Source organism: Micropterus salmoides, unplaced genomic scaffold (assembly GCF_014851395.1).
Source record: "Micropterus salmoides isolate LMB-PRFRI ecotype aquatic unplaced genomic scaffold, ASM1485139v1 Ms_hic_scaffold_3, whole genome shotgun sequence".
NCBI classification, from domain to species: domain Eukaryota; kingdom Metazoa; phylum Chordata; class Actinopteri; order Centrarchiformes; family Centrarchidae; genus Micropterus; species Micropterus salmoides.
The window spans coordinates 8102918-8115917 of record NW_024042261.1 but is presented as its reverse complement, the minus strand read 5'-3'; the positions used below and the strand labels follow the sequence as shown (position 1 = coordinate 8115917).

The window sequence follows — 13000 nt, the reverse complement described above, 5'->3', positions numbered from 1 at the left end:
AGGTTTTCGTCCAGGATATCCCTGTACTTGGCCGCATTCATCTTTCCCTCGATTGCAACCGGTCGTCCTGTCCCTGCAGCTGAAAAACCCCCCACAGCATGATGCTGCCACCACCATGCTTCACTGTTGAGACTGTATTGGACAGGTGATGAGCAGTGCCTGGTTTTCTCCACACATACCGCTTAGAATTAAGGCCAAAAAGTTCTATCTTGGTCTCATCAGACCAGAGGATCTTATTTATCACCATCTTGGAGTCCTTCAGGTGTTTTTTAGCAAACTCCATGCGGGCTTTCATGTGTCTTGCACTGAGGAGAGGCTTCCGTCGGGCCACTCTGCCATAAAGCCCCGACTGGTGGATTGCTGCAGTGATGGTTGACTTACTACAACTTTCTCCCATCTCCCGACTGCATCTCTGGAGCTCAGCCACAGTGACCTTTGGGTTCTTCTTTACCTCTCTCACCAAGGCTCTTCTCCCCCGATAGCTCAGTTTGGCCGGACGGCCAGCTCTAGGAAGGGTTCTGGTCGTCCCAAACGTCTTCCATTTGAGGATTATGGAGGCCACTGTGCTCTTAGGAACCTTAGGTGCAGCAGAAATTTTTTTGTAACCTTGGCCAGATCTGTGCCTTGCCACAGTTCTGTCTCTGAGCTCTTCAGGCAGTTCCTTTGACCTCATGATTCTCATTTGCTCTGACATGCCCTGTGAGCTGTAAGGTCATATATAGACAGGTGTGTGGCTTTCCTAATCAAGTCCAATCAGTATAATCAAACACAGCTGGACTCAAATGAAGGTGTAGAACCATCTCAAGGATGATCAGAAGAAATAGACAGCACCTGAGTTAAATATGAGTGTCAAGGCAAAGGGTCTGAATACTTATGACCATGTGATATTTCAGTTTTTCTTTTTTAATAAATTTGCAAAAATTTCTACATTTCTGTTTTTTTCTGTCAAGATGGGGTGCTGAGTGTACATTACTGAGAAATAAAATGAACTTTTTTGATTTTTGGAAAATGGCTGCAATGAAACAAAGAGTGAAAAATTTAAAGGGGTCTGAATACTTTCCGTACCCACTGTATGTGATCATAACTTTGTATAGCAGTTTTATAAATAGGAAAAAAAAATTCAGCATTCAACAGCTCTATTACACAGTTGGTAACACCTGGCAGGGACAGAAAAGGACAAAGTAGTAGTGGCAGAAAACACCTCTGGGTGACTGATGATGTGAATGGTGCTGCAGATTATACAGAGGGCGCAAAAATGTTATGAATATGCAACTATCAGTTCGGTTGATTCTAGCAGTTACCTTGTCTGCATTCAGAGTCTTCCCTGGTTCCTTGATGAGGACACTCTGGTCGACAGCACTAACACCACACAGAGAGTCTGGCTGGGCCGTCACCTGCAGGATGGTTTCCTCTCCTGGAACAGCTGAGGACGGAGAAAACTCCAGCGACACCTGACACATACAGAAAACACATCATGCCATCTGGACTTCAGTGGTATAATGTGTATATGTGTGTAATATGTGTATTTCAATCCCAAAAAGCTAGAATGTTTTATTATAATTTCTTTAGAAAAAATGTCCTATGTTCAATAAAAGGTTATATACTGACCTTTTGTAAAACAAATAATATACACTTTGATTCTACACCTACATCTGACATGCACAGTCACTGCCACGCGTCTCCTTCTCTCACTGACCTTGTGACTGAAGCATTTCTCGGTGGAGAAGTCAGCACTGTTGGCGATCACAGTCTCACTGGGGAGGATGGCGTAAGCTACAACCTGGACGCCTGGTGCCATCTCTGCAGACACTGTCAACTTGAAGGACACCTCTCCCTCAGTCACTGAAACAACATACCAACTGTCATCATTCACATGCCTCCATAGGTCAAGAAAATGCAGCTCAAAGGTGATCAGGTCATGCTAATTTAAAGGGTGATTTTAATGTGTTGTCCACCTGATTTATCTTGTACTTCAACCTTTTTAACTCCTTGCATGAGAATGGCTCCTCTGGATAAGACCTGGAGAATTTGAGAGAAAACAACAGAATGAGTAATGCAATAGTAACACCTCATTTCCTTTAACAGCAGATTACAACACTGCCTGCTGTTCTGGTCTGTGGTTATCTATCATGTTCCTAAGTACTTACTTGAAGTATGACTGTGTTCCATGTCAAAAGGTTTGCTGTATAAGTTCAGTGTGTAGGACATCAATAAGTTGTTCTTCTGCTAAAATACAGTTGCTCTAAAAACAGATCAGGGGCCAGTCTGACAAAGATAGTGTAAGTTACTCTGGCTCTGGTTTTACTAAACTAAACACTTGTCATCCTGAATGACTGGTCTTCCAACTCTCTGGTTACCATCCGGGACTGTAAACTCTGGGTTTACCAAAAAACTATGTTCTCTTGACAGAGGAGGGCTAATCAAATGCAACATCAACATATCCAGAGATCTTTAATGAGATACGATGAAATTATTGATTCCTGCAGTGAAATTCATTCAAAGGAGAACTCTGCAAATTTTACACATAAAAGTGTGAAAAAAAGGGGACACCTAATAAGCACAGTATAACATCAAGTCAGTTACACTTCATGGATATCAATCGTGTTTTCTCTCTGTACCTGTTTAACAAACATCTGCGCACGACGAACACCCTGCATTCTGTAACTGTACTGAGTCTGTTCCCATCCCAGGGCGTCAAATAGGTTACTGATGCTCAAAGCAATTGTCAGACCTTACACTGGTGCAGTGGGCCCTGTGTTGCTCCTGGTGCTCCAGGAGGCCGGCCTCATGTGGCCAAAATATGTAGGCAGAAGGCATTGATGCCGTTAACTGGCCCTCACGTTCCCCAGACCTGAATCTAATTTAGAACCTCTGGGACATTATGTGTCTGTGCATCTGAATTTGCCAAGTAGCACCACAGACTGTCCAGGTGCTCAATGATGCCCTGGTCCAGGTCTGGGAGGAGATTCCCCTGGACCCCGTCTGCTGTCTCATCAGGAGACGTTGTCATACACACTGCTGATTTACATTATGATTTGCCGTGATGAAAGTTACGCAAGTTGGATCAGCCTGTGAGTTTCAACGACTTTTTTACTTAGATTGTCGGTGTGATTTTAAATCCAACCCTCAATTGGTTGGTGATTTTGGCTTTCCACTGACCATTGTTACATCATTTTGTTCTCAACATTCTCAATATTCAGTTAACCATTTCTTTTTTCCTTTCATTGACATCTGATGTATGATTTAAGTGTTCCCTTAATTTCTTTGAGCAGTATATAACTATTATCAAAGGCCCTATTATAGTATAAGATATATACTGTATATGATACATGATATAAAGTTCATTTTAAAAGCATCTTCCCTATGTCGATGTCTCTGAAAGAGAACCGGTGACCAGCTGAGAAATACTTCACCCACCACTCACCAGATACATCACATCCACAGGGCCCCGGTTCTCTCCAACTACAGTGTATTTGATGGAAATGTCTTCTTCTCTGTCACAGAGAAGCAGCTGATCCTTCTTCTTCTTCACCTCCAGGGTGCTGACTGTTTTAGTATCAGGAGAAGAAGGTTCAGCTGCAGACAACACTTGATCTCCAGCCTCATAGTATGGCATTCTATAACCAACGTAGTCCAGCTTCGGTTTGTTGCCAACCTAGATTGCAGAAGAGAAACACCACAAATGAGCTCATGGTGGTAGAGGTAGAAGAATGTTTTGGAAGGTTTATTCAGTTTTTACCGCCAAAGCAAAGGTCTAGGTATAAAAAAAAGTTAACAGTTCCAATATGGGCACCATATGGAGAGGTTAGCTTTCAGATTTTCGGCTGTTATCTTCGTGAAAGACATTATCTAACTGACAAATGATGGTTTACAGGTTGTCATCTTAGTGCTACCTCTTACTTACACGGAGGCGGATGTCCTGTTTAAAGTTTGCTGTGCTGAATGAGAAGGTGGCAATCCCATCACTGTCAGTTGTGAGGTTCTGTACCAGACGTGCTGACCACCTTTCACCCTCAAACAGGTACACTGGCATGTCAGGAATGGGTGTATTATTGTAGTGAACTGCTTTAACCTGTTAGAAGCACAAAGTTGTATCATGGCTTCATTTGGACTGTGAATAGAATCAGACTGAAGAAGTGGAGACCACATGTACTTACTTTTCCCTCCACATTTGATCCTTGGTCATAAATCTTGGGTGTGTCAATGAAGGACAGCTTTCCAACAACATATGAAATCACTATTCTCTTCCCCTGTTGGTGTGAAATACCTGTACAAGAAAGCTCCATTTTACAACAATGTGTATGCCATACTGTTTAAACACATGACATTGTGATTTTTCTTAATACAGTAAATCTCTTTTGAAAATATAATTATATTAAAAAAATATTATACTTGCCCGTCCCCTCCTCTTCCACCTTGGCACTGAGGTCCAGTACATCTCGCAGCACCTTTTGGTCAAGTTTTGTGAAAGTTGACATCTTGAAGAAAAAAGTGGCACAGCCTCTCTTGTCTGTCTAGAAAGTACAATAAAAAAAATGAGAACATGAACAGAAGATAAACTTCCACCCATTAAAACATTAAACTTGTCACTTTGAAAAATTTTTATATTTGTTCAGCTTTACATTTCATCAGTTTTCAGTATTCACAGTTTGAACACACATCATAATGTTAATCCTCACCTACTGTAACTTAACACGAAGAGATGCTTCAGTCTCTCGGTCATGTGTGCATAAAGAACACACAAAGCGTGTAAACACGTAAAAACACACACGGGCAGCGCTAGCAACTGTCAGTGGCAAACAACTTTAACACACTATCAAACACTTGGAATTTAATGTCTTACTTTTTACATTTTAGCTTATTTAGGGGGGAAATCTTTACAGAAATGCCCTCTATTTGCTGTGCACACAAGTCACAAACTAACTCCAGGTTTGCCCATTCAGAATACTGTATGTTTAAACCACACCATTACTGTATATATGGCCAGTGTGAAGCTATGAGATTACAAATTCAGTGTTGCTAGCAGACAGCATTGAATATTTCCAAATATTGTTAGAAGACCCAGGAAAAAGCAGTAAATGAACACTGATGTTGTCAAAAGGACCATATTAATTTGGTAGCTTTTTCAAATTTATATATTTAGACTGCCTAGATTTGGAAGCCAAAAGCTGCTAAAAACACACCTCGGCACAAATGTCAGCTACTGTATTCTATCAAAAAAGTGGACAAAATCAAATACAATTAAAGGGATGAAACACACAGTTTTCTACATTACAGGATACTACATCTGTACTGTAGTACCCCACTCCATCAAATTTACTGTTGCTATGCCTGTTATGCTTGAACACAACGAGAAGATGAATTATTTACACACTTACTTCAAAATAGGTTTAATTCACCATCTGCAATTTGTGGTGAATTTATTGACATCTACACCGATCAGCCATAACATTATGACCACTTTCAGGTGAAGTGAATAACACAGATTATCTCATTACCATGGCAGTGGGTGGGATATATAAGCAGCAGGTGAACATTGTGTCCTCATAGTTAATGTGTTAGAAGCAGGAAAAATGGGCAGCGTAAGGATTTGCGCAACTTTGACAAGGGCCAAATTGTAATGGCTAGATGACTGTATCAGACCATTTACAAAACAGTCAGCAGTGGTCATCAAAACTGATCCAAGGAAGTAAAAGCAGTGAACCGGCGACAGGGTCATGGGCAGCCAAGGGTCAACGATGCATGTGGGGAGCTAAGGCTTACCTGTGTCCAGTCCAACAGACGATCTACTGTGGGTCAGATTGTTGAAGAAGTTGATGCAGGTTCTCACAGAAGCGTGTCAGAACACACAGAGCATACACAGTGGAGTACATGCCTCGATGGGCCAAAAGGAGACCTACATTATGACCAGCAGGCAGTCATAATGTTATGGCTGATCAGTGTATAGCTCACACACCAACACAGCAAGAGGAGGAAGAAGGTATGAAGGTGGAAAAAGGAGCCCAAACATGCTGACCCAATTCCAGATGAACCAAAAGTACTATCTGGATTTCATTTGGCTGCTGTCCAGGCGTCAATGGATTCCTGTGTTTTTTTCCTGCATGCAAGCTTTTGAAAATGATAATCAAATCTGGCCAAGTCTCAAAGCCGTTATTTTCAAAATATGGATTTTGCAACTGGTAAACGAACTTCAAATGCTCTCTGAGCATGCTGAAAGGAATGGACACAAACATGCTGAAACTAATTATCGTCACCAGGCAAGACCGCTTGTTACCCAGTTTACATCCATTCTGTATGGGCATGTGTAATGTCTACCTTTATATGCACCTTGTTTCAGCACAAAAATGAGTTGCCACAACAACTGTACCTGCTTTGTCTCCTTGTAGCATGGGGCAGTTATTTCAGGGACTCCTTCTAAATGATGGATTACAAGGCCACGATAAATATACTGATCAAGAGGTCGGCACAGCTGCACTTCAACACTGCCTGGCACAGGCTGTCCGTATGTATACCTATTTAGAAGGACATAGAAGAAAAACACTGGGTTGTTGAAAAGGAGTCATTCACACCATACTGAACCTATTTTAGATTATCTAAGAGTGCAATGAGTGAAAGGGCTTTTACTTACTTTGCACATACTTCAGCTTTGATTTCTTCCTGCTCAATACTTGCTTCATCAGATGCATTTATTTTTACATCAAATTTTGGCAAAACTGGGGACAAAATGAAATGATTGTTAGCATTCTTGCTTCATCATAAATGCATTGAAATGGAAGGTTAATAAAAATAACTTACCATATTTCTCCACCTTGAATCTGTGATACACTTTATTTTCACCAATCGACACAATGACTTGGTAGGTTCCTTCACGGGCCTCAGAGTTCAGGGAGTAAGAAAGCTGCAGTATTTTACCATTCGACGCTTTGTTCAGCCACTGCCCAATCCTGTTGTTGTTAGCATCCTGTGCAATAAGGCAAATGAGAAGAACATGTATTTATGACAAAAACAGGATACTAATGTGAATACAGGGTGACAGTACACATGCCACACAGATATACACTGCTGACCATGCAGCTTATTGTTCATTTTTCTCCTTCAACAAGATGCCAGATGAAACTGGGCCATTCAGTGACAAACTGTTCTTCACTTGTAAGAAACTTACTAACATTTTGACAACATATTATTTGACACTATTCTAAATCAGATTTCTACCAATGCATCAGTAGGCTAATATTAGTGTCCAGTTGCAGATACAGATGTGGACAAAATTGTTGGTACCTTCGTTTAAAAAAAGAAAAACCCACAATGGTCCCTGAAATAACTGAAATTGACAAAATTAATAATAAAATAAACATTTAATTAACTGATGAAATCAGACATTGCTTTTGAATTGTGGTTCAACAGAATCATAAAAAAAAATGGTTTGTGGTTCAAAATGTACTAGTCTTATACTTGCCATTATTGTTCATAAATGCCTTGTTTCTAGGTTGGCCCTGACAGTGTTGGAGCCCTAGGTGAGATTTTAGATTGGCGCCTATTTCTGAATCAATTTGTAGTGGAAATGTCTCTTTCAAAAATTCAACCGGCAGGTGACAATTAAAATTATAAATAAATAATGCAGTAAGGCTCTCAGGCATTCTATGTATATATGCATTTTTCTGTAGAATTTTTTTTCTCATGTAATATCATCCCTGCCGAGTCAACACACGTGCAGGGGTGATTTAGTCTTCCATCCTCTTTTGTGTCTCTTGTTTGAATGTGTATGTGGCACTTTTACACCTCAATGAAAAATTACTTCATTTTAATTAAGTTATAAACTCCTGGACTTTAATAGCTCCTGTGTTTCAGTAGGTTTTCTGCTCATGTTCAAAATTTTCTGTTTTGTCAGAATCTGACATGTCGAGAAACAATGCCTAATATTATGAGAAAAAAAATGTTTTTTTACCTGCTATGATCTGTGTATTAGCATGCAAAGTTGCCCTGCTGATATGTTAGCATGAGACAAGGAGATCGAAACCAAAAGTAACCGACAACTCTTTTGATCAGGCAGAAATCTCACCACAAATCCACATACATGTTAAATTGCACCTCTTATGAAGTGCAGCTCATAATCCCAAAAAGAGCAAGTTTGCGCTGCCGTTTTGAGATGTTGATATTGCAAAACTCTATCAGCTACGTTCCCACCGTCAAAACTGACTGGGACTTTTTATCATGGCATACACCGGTGTTGCATCTGATGGGTTAAGTTCATTCGTGCCTAGTCTATAAACTTTCTCTTGCAGCGCCCCCCTGACATTTTGCTTCCTAGGCAAACTCCTATGTTGCCTATGCCATGGGATAGCTCTGCCTTGTTGACATTGTTCAGTTTAAAATATCCTGTCACAGTACATACTATATTTGTCACAACTCTGTAATATCCACATTTGAGGGGTAGTTTGTTTATGTAAAAATAATGCATTAAAATATTAAGGCATTTTTTAACTGTAAAATCGGAATCGGAAGTGATATCAAAATTTAATAGAGGTTGGGTTAAACACTAGAAAGTTTAGGCTCTTGAGCATATTTACGTAAGGAAAAATGGTGTATGGACATTGTCTTACCTCAATTTCTATGATATTGTACTGCGAGAGAGAGAGAGAGAGAGAGAAATGTTTATTGACAAGTTGGTTTATATTATTCTTATCACACAGTCTCCTAATAAAAGTCTGGGTTAGACATTATTTAGAGATCAGTACAATGTTTTACAGTGTACAGGTATGTCTAACACACACAAACAGGAAAAGGGCCTTTCTACAGAGTATCTGTCTTCTAATTAATAGTTTCATTGGAAAAACATACACAATTCTTTTTTGTTGCAGTATAGTTTAATTGTTATCACATCAAAATGTATTTTCTGCAACAACATGTGAAACGTTGGGGTTCAAAACCTCCCACAGCACCTGCAGGTTGACCTAGGGGACTGGGTTGCACTATTGACACAGCACTTCACCAGGGTCTGATCGATAAAGGATATAACTCTGGTAAAAGAGCAGACCCATTTCAGTCTATTCATTATGTAACTTCTCTTAATTTTAACTCCAATGGAGGGCTTTTCACTTAGCCCAGGGCTAAAAGCATTCTGAGAACCTTCCTAGGCCCAGGCTAAGGGAGCTTTCCCACTGGCACAAGTCTAGGACTAGCTGGCCCCGCACCAGAGTAGGGTTATCCCCTGAAAACTGATCATCATCTTCTTAAATAACTGATGTGATATAAATAGAGACAGGATTTCTCAATCTGTTGGAGTTGTTGAAACACTCTGTATTATGGTGTTACACAGAGAGCACACAACCGAACAACAGACAAGTTTTATTTTGGACATCAAGTAACTCCATTTGGTAACAACGGTGCACAGATATTAGATTCATTAAAATATGCCCAGTTTGGCAACAATACTCTTGGTTGGCTTGGGACATCTCTAAATTAGATCTATAAAGGACAGTTTGAACACTCACCGGCTGACTGGCAGGTCTGAACTTGGTGTCCAGTGTAACGACTCTGAAATGTACTGAGAGAAATGCAAAGAAATCATATGAAGCTTTTACAGCTAATCTACACCTGGGTTAAGCTGCATCATTACTATCAAACAAACAAAGTATAGAAAGTGACGTCATTATGAGATGTGCATGCAGGCAGGGAATAAACAACAAACCAGAATAACCGAGAGCTCATTATTTATATTACAACTTTGCTATTGTCACAAAATTAATCTGTGGAATATGTTCAACATCCCAAGATGGAAATCTCCCATTCAGCTCAGTGTGCATAATTAGTTATAAGCATCTAGCAATCTGGTCACAGTCCAGCTTTTCAATCAAGTGGATCGTTTTGCACAGAAACAGGCGATGAAAAAAACATGTTTTAAGGTAAGACAGCTCACTTGGTTACTGTGTGTTTGTGCCTCTTTAATGTGTAGGCCTATTGTAAATGCCATTACTAATATGATATACAGAATGTTTGGGCTTAATGAGTTTTCTACCCCATGCTGTGTGCACATCCACAATTGTTTGTAAACAGGAAACATGTCTTAATATGGTACCATACTGTTACAACATTATCAGCTCAAGGTTACCTGTTTGTCCAGGGAGGTAGATCGGTTTATCTGTTTGGACGAATGTCATTGGTTGATAGACTTTGATCATGACTTTCCTGACTTCTTTTGAGTAGAAATTGTCTCCTCGTACCACTACCTCCAACATCTGCACCACTTCATTCTGCACTAAAGGAACCTGCAACAGAAAGATATTTTATTAAGGTTGTCCAACACAAGGAGAGTGTTTTAAATTAACACAGTTTCAGAGAATGTTTCGGAAATGACTGAAAGTCCATCGCAAGAGCTGACCTGAAACTGAACACAGGTATGAAACTCTTCACTGGATGTCTTTTTGAGAAGTGTTTTATTCTGCTCTTGGGACATCAAAGTGACGGTCATGTCCAGACTCTCATTGGGCTGCAGGAGACTCGCACAGAGTTTGGTCTCAGCACCAGCTTCAAGAACTGCAGGAATGGCCACCATGTACTGCCTGCAGATACAAACACACAAACAGTAGATACTTTACTGGATCCCAGAAGATTGGGCAGCAAAAAAAACATTATCTAAGATGCATGTAAACTGGTTAAAACTGAATTACACACATACAAAAAAAATACAATATTGTAATTTTTGGGACAGTACAGGTAAACTTACGGTCCTGCCACTGCTTGACCCACACACATCCAGCTCAGGACACAAAGCGTCCATGTCCACATCTGAATCCCAGGAAGACCCATGACTGACTGACATGAGCCTCAGAGTCAACATCTGTTAAATAGCCTCTGATACCATCCACCCCCGCTTTATACACACACACACACACACACATACACATCATCATGTGTCATCATGCAACCCCTCTATTTGATTTCCAGGTATCCCATAAATCAGTAATTTATAGACTTCAGTTGTTTAATGTATTGTATAAGGCTGACTGCATTTAAAAGACATTTTTGAACACCTTTATTTTGTTTAATCAGCTAAGGTTTAAAGTTATAAAAGTTTGTCATTCCAGCTAAATGAAAATGTGAAAATGACATATGTTTCTATAGAACCAGGGTATAAAAACCATTAGACAGAATCAAAATGATCTGAAGAAGTTAAACAATAGATTCTAAATTTTGTCCACCCATTTTGTTACAGTAATGCGTTCACCAACTATTTCGCTACTGCAGGTGGTTGGACACGTAAAAAGCTGTAACAACTTTCTGACACTGAAAAAAATCAAACATTACAAGCTTTTCATACAGTTGAAATACCAATTCTAGAGCTATTTAATTATATTATAAAGTTGTTTGAATTGTACTTTATATCACATTCTAGGATATTCCACTATTTCTAACTGTGTTCTGCACATTCCTTCTGTTTTATCAGTGTTACAGTAAGTTCAGTTTGCTTTTGAGTTCTGCAACATTGCCCTTTACCCAGCGTGGGGTGTTTGATTTTGTCAGTAAGTAAATCTTTGTTAACTGATACAGTCCTCAAACACTGCTCATGGGTTACCGCACATCAAGAAATGTAACCTCCCAAACTATTTGTATTAAGACTATATAAAATTTAGACTTTATATGCAACCACTTTTTATGGTACTTTTATGCTTAAAATGTACAGCTAAATGATTTTCCATGCTTTTCAAGCATGAAAGCTGCATGCAGTGAATCAAAGTAGCTGCACATAAATCAATAGCAATAAACTTATCTGTTGACAAAACTTATCTGTAAGACAAAAAGATTATATTTAAAAAGTACTGATACTTTAACCCACTGAAATATCAGCAGTGACAGTAGCAACCAGCAGCAATCAGCCATCACTAGAAGACAACAACAACCACAAAGTTATGGAAACCCATAGTTTTCTACTTGTGGTGTCAAAGCTGATAGTGTGAGTATGAGTGACTCATAAGACAACCTGAGAATCTGCCTTATTGCCATTACCCCATGTGAGGATATTTGTCATAATTCAAATGAGTCTACATAGAAAATGAAAAGGGATCAAAATTTGCACTAATAGGAATAATGGCATTTGATATTTATCATTCTGGACCGGGGAATTAGGTTTTCCAATGTGTGTAAATAAGGAGGTGTGTCCCAAAGGTTGAAGGGAAGGCTGGGGTGCAGATGCAGAAAGATAAACCAACCACAGCTAATGCTGTGAATTGTGTTGCAACTCACCTTGAGTCACACAGGAGGAAGGAACCACATATGATACTGTTAATCGTTTCCATCATGCCGTGTTTGGGTATCTTAATACAAAATAGATTGCTGTGTACTTTGAAAAACATCAAAGTACACAGCATTAGAGAAAAAAACATAAAATCACATTCATGGTCACTTCAATGTATAAAAGCGAGCTTAAGTCCCGGGTGCTTGCTCCACAACAGTGTGTTTACTATAACCTATAATAAACGTTAGTGTCGGGGTTTCTGCTGTGTGCTCAGGCAGGAACAGGGTGTAGACACATGCAGATACAAACCAGGCAGGATAAGTTTCCTGCAAACCTTACAATGGCAATGTCAAGAAGTCCAAAAATAATAATCCAAACTCAAGGTAATGTACAATCCCTAAACAAATGTAAAAAAAACAACAGTCCAGTCTGGTGAGAATAGATTATCCAAGATCAGACCGATGGTGAACAACAGGCAGGGATGAGGGCAGACAGAAGGACCACAGAAACACATGACAGAAACAACAATGATCCAGCAGAGACTTAGCGAAAATAAGGACTATACAGGTGCTGGTCATATAATTAGAATATCATCAAAAAGTTTATTTATTTCAGTAATTCCATTCAAAAAGTGAAACTTGTATAATGTATACATTCATTCCACAAAGACTGATATATTTCAAGTGTTCATTCATTTTAATATGGTGATTATAACTGACAACTAATGAAAACCCCAAAATCATTATTTCAGAAAATTAGAATATTGTG

General features: G+C 39.4%; 1 protein-coding gene across 1 annotated transcript in view; it reads right to left on the bottom strand.

Moving 5' to 3' along the window:
• LOC119882655 (alpha-2-macroglobulin-like) overlaps positions 1 to 10883 on the bottom strand; it is a 28943-nt gene extending 18060 nt beyond the window's left edge. The window contains exons 1-15 of the mRNA XM_038692811.1: positions 10724 to 10883; positions 10379 to 10559; positions 10109 to 10265; positions 9492 to 9544; positions 8601 to 8621; positions 6796 to 6961; positions 6629 to 6713; positions 6368 to 6512; positions 4397 to 4514; positions 4158 to 4267; positions 3905 to 4072; positions 3425 to 3655; positions 1956 to 2019; positions 1697 to 1842; positions 1302 to 1451 (exon numbers count right to left, since the gene is read on the bottom strand). Of these exons, the coding sequence (XP_038548739.1) occupies positions 1302 to 1451; positions 1697 to 1842; positions 1956 to 2019; positions 3425 to 3655; positions 3905 to 4072; positions 4158 to 4267; positions 4397 to 4514; positions 6368 to 6512; positions 6629 to 6713; positions 6796 to 6961; positions 8601 to 8621; positions 9492 to 9544; positions 10109 to 10265; positions 10379 to 10559; positions 10724 to 10806 (1878 nt within the window). The 5' untranslated portion in view covers positions 10807 to 10883. The remainder of the gene's footprint in view (positions 1 to 1301; positions 1452 to 1696; positions 1843 to 1955; positions 2020 to 3424; positions 3656 to 3904; positions 4073 to 4157; positions 4268 to 4396; positions 4515 to 6367; positions 6513 to 6628; positions 6714 to 6795; positions 6962 to 8600; positions 8622 to 9491; positions 9545 to 10108; positions 10266 to 10378; positions 10560 to 10723) is intronic.
• Positions 10884 to 13000: the final 2117 nt, after the last annotated feature.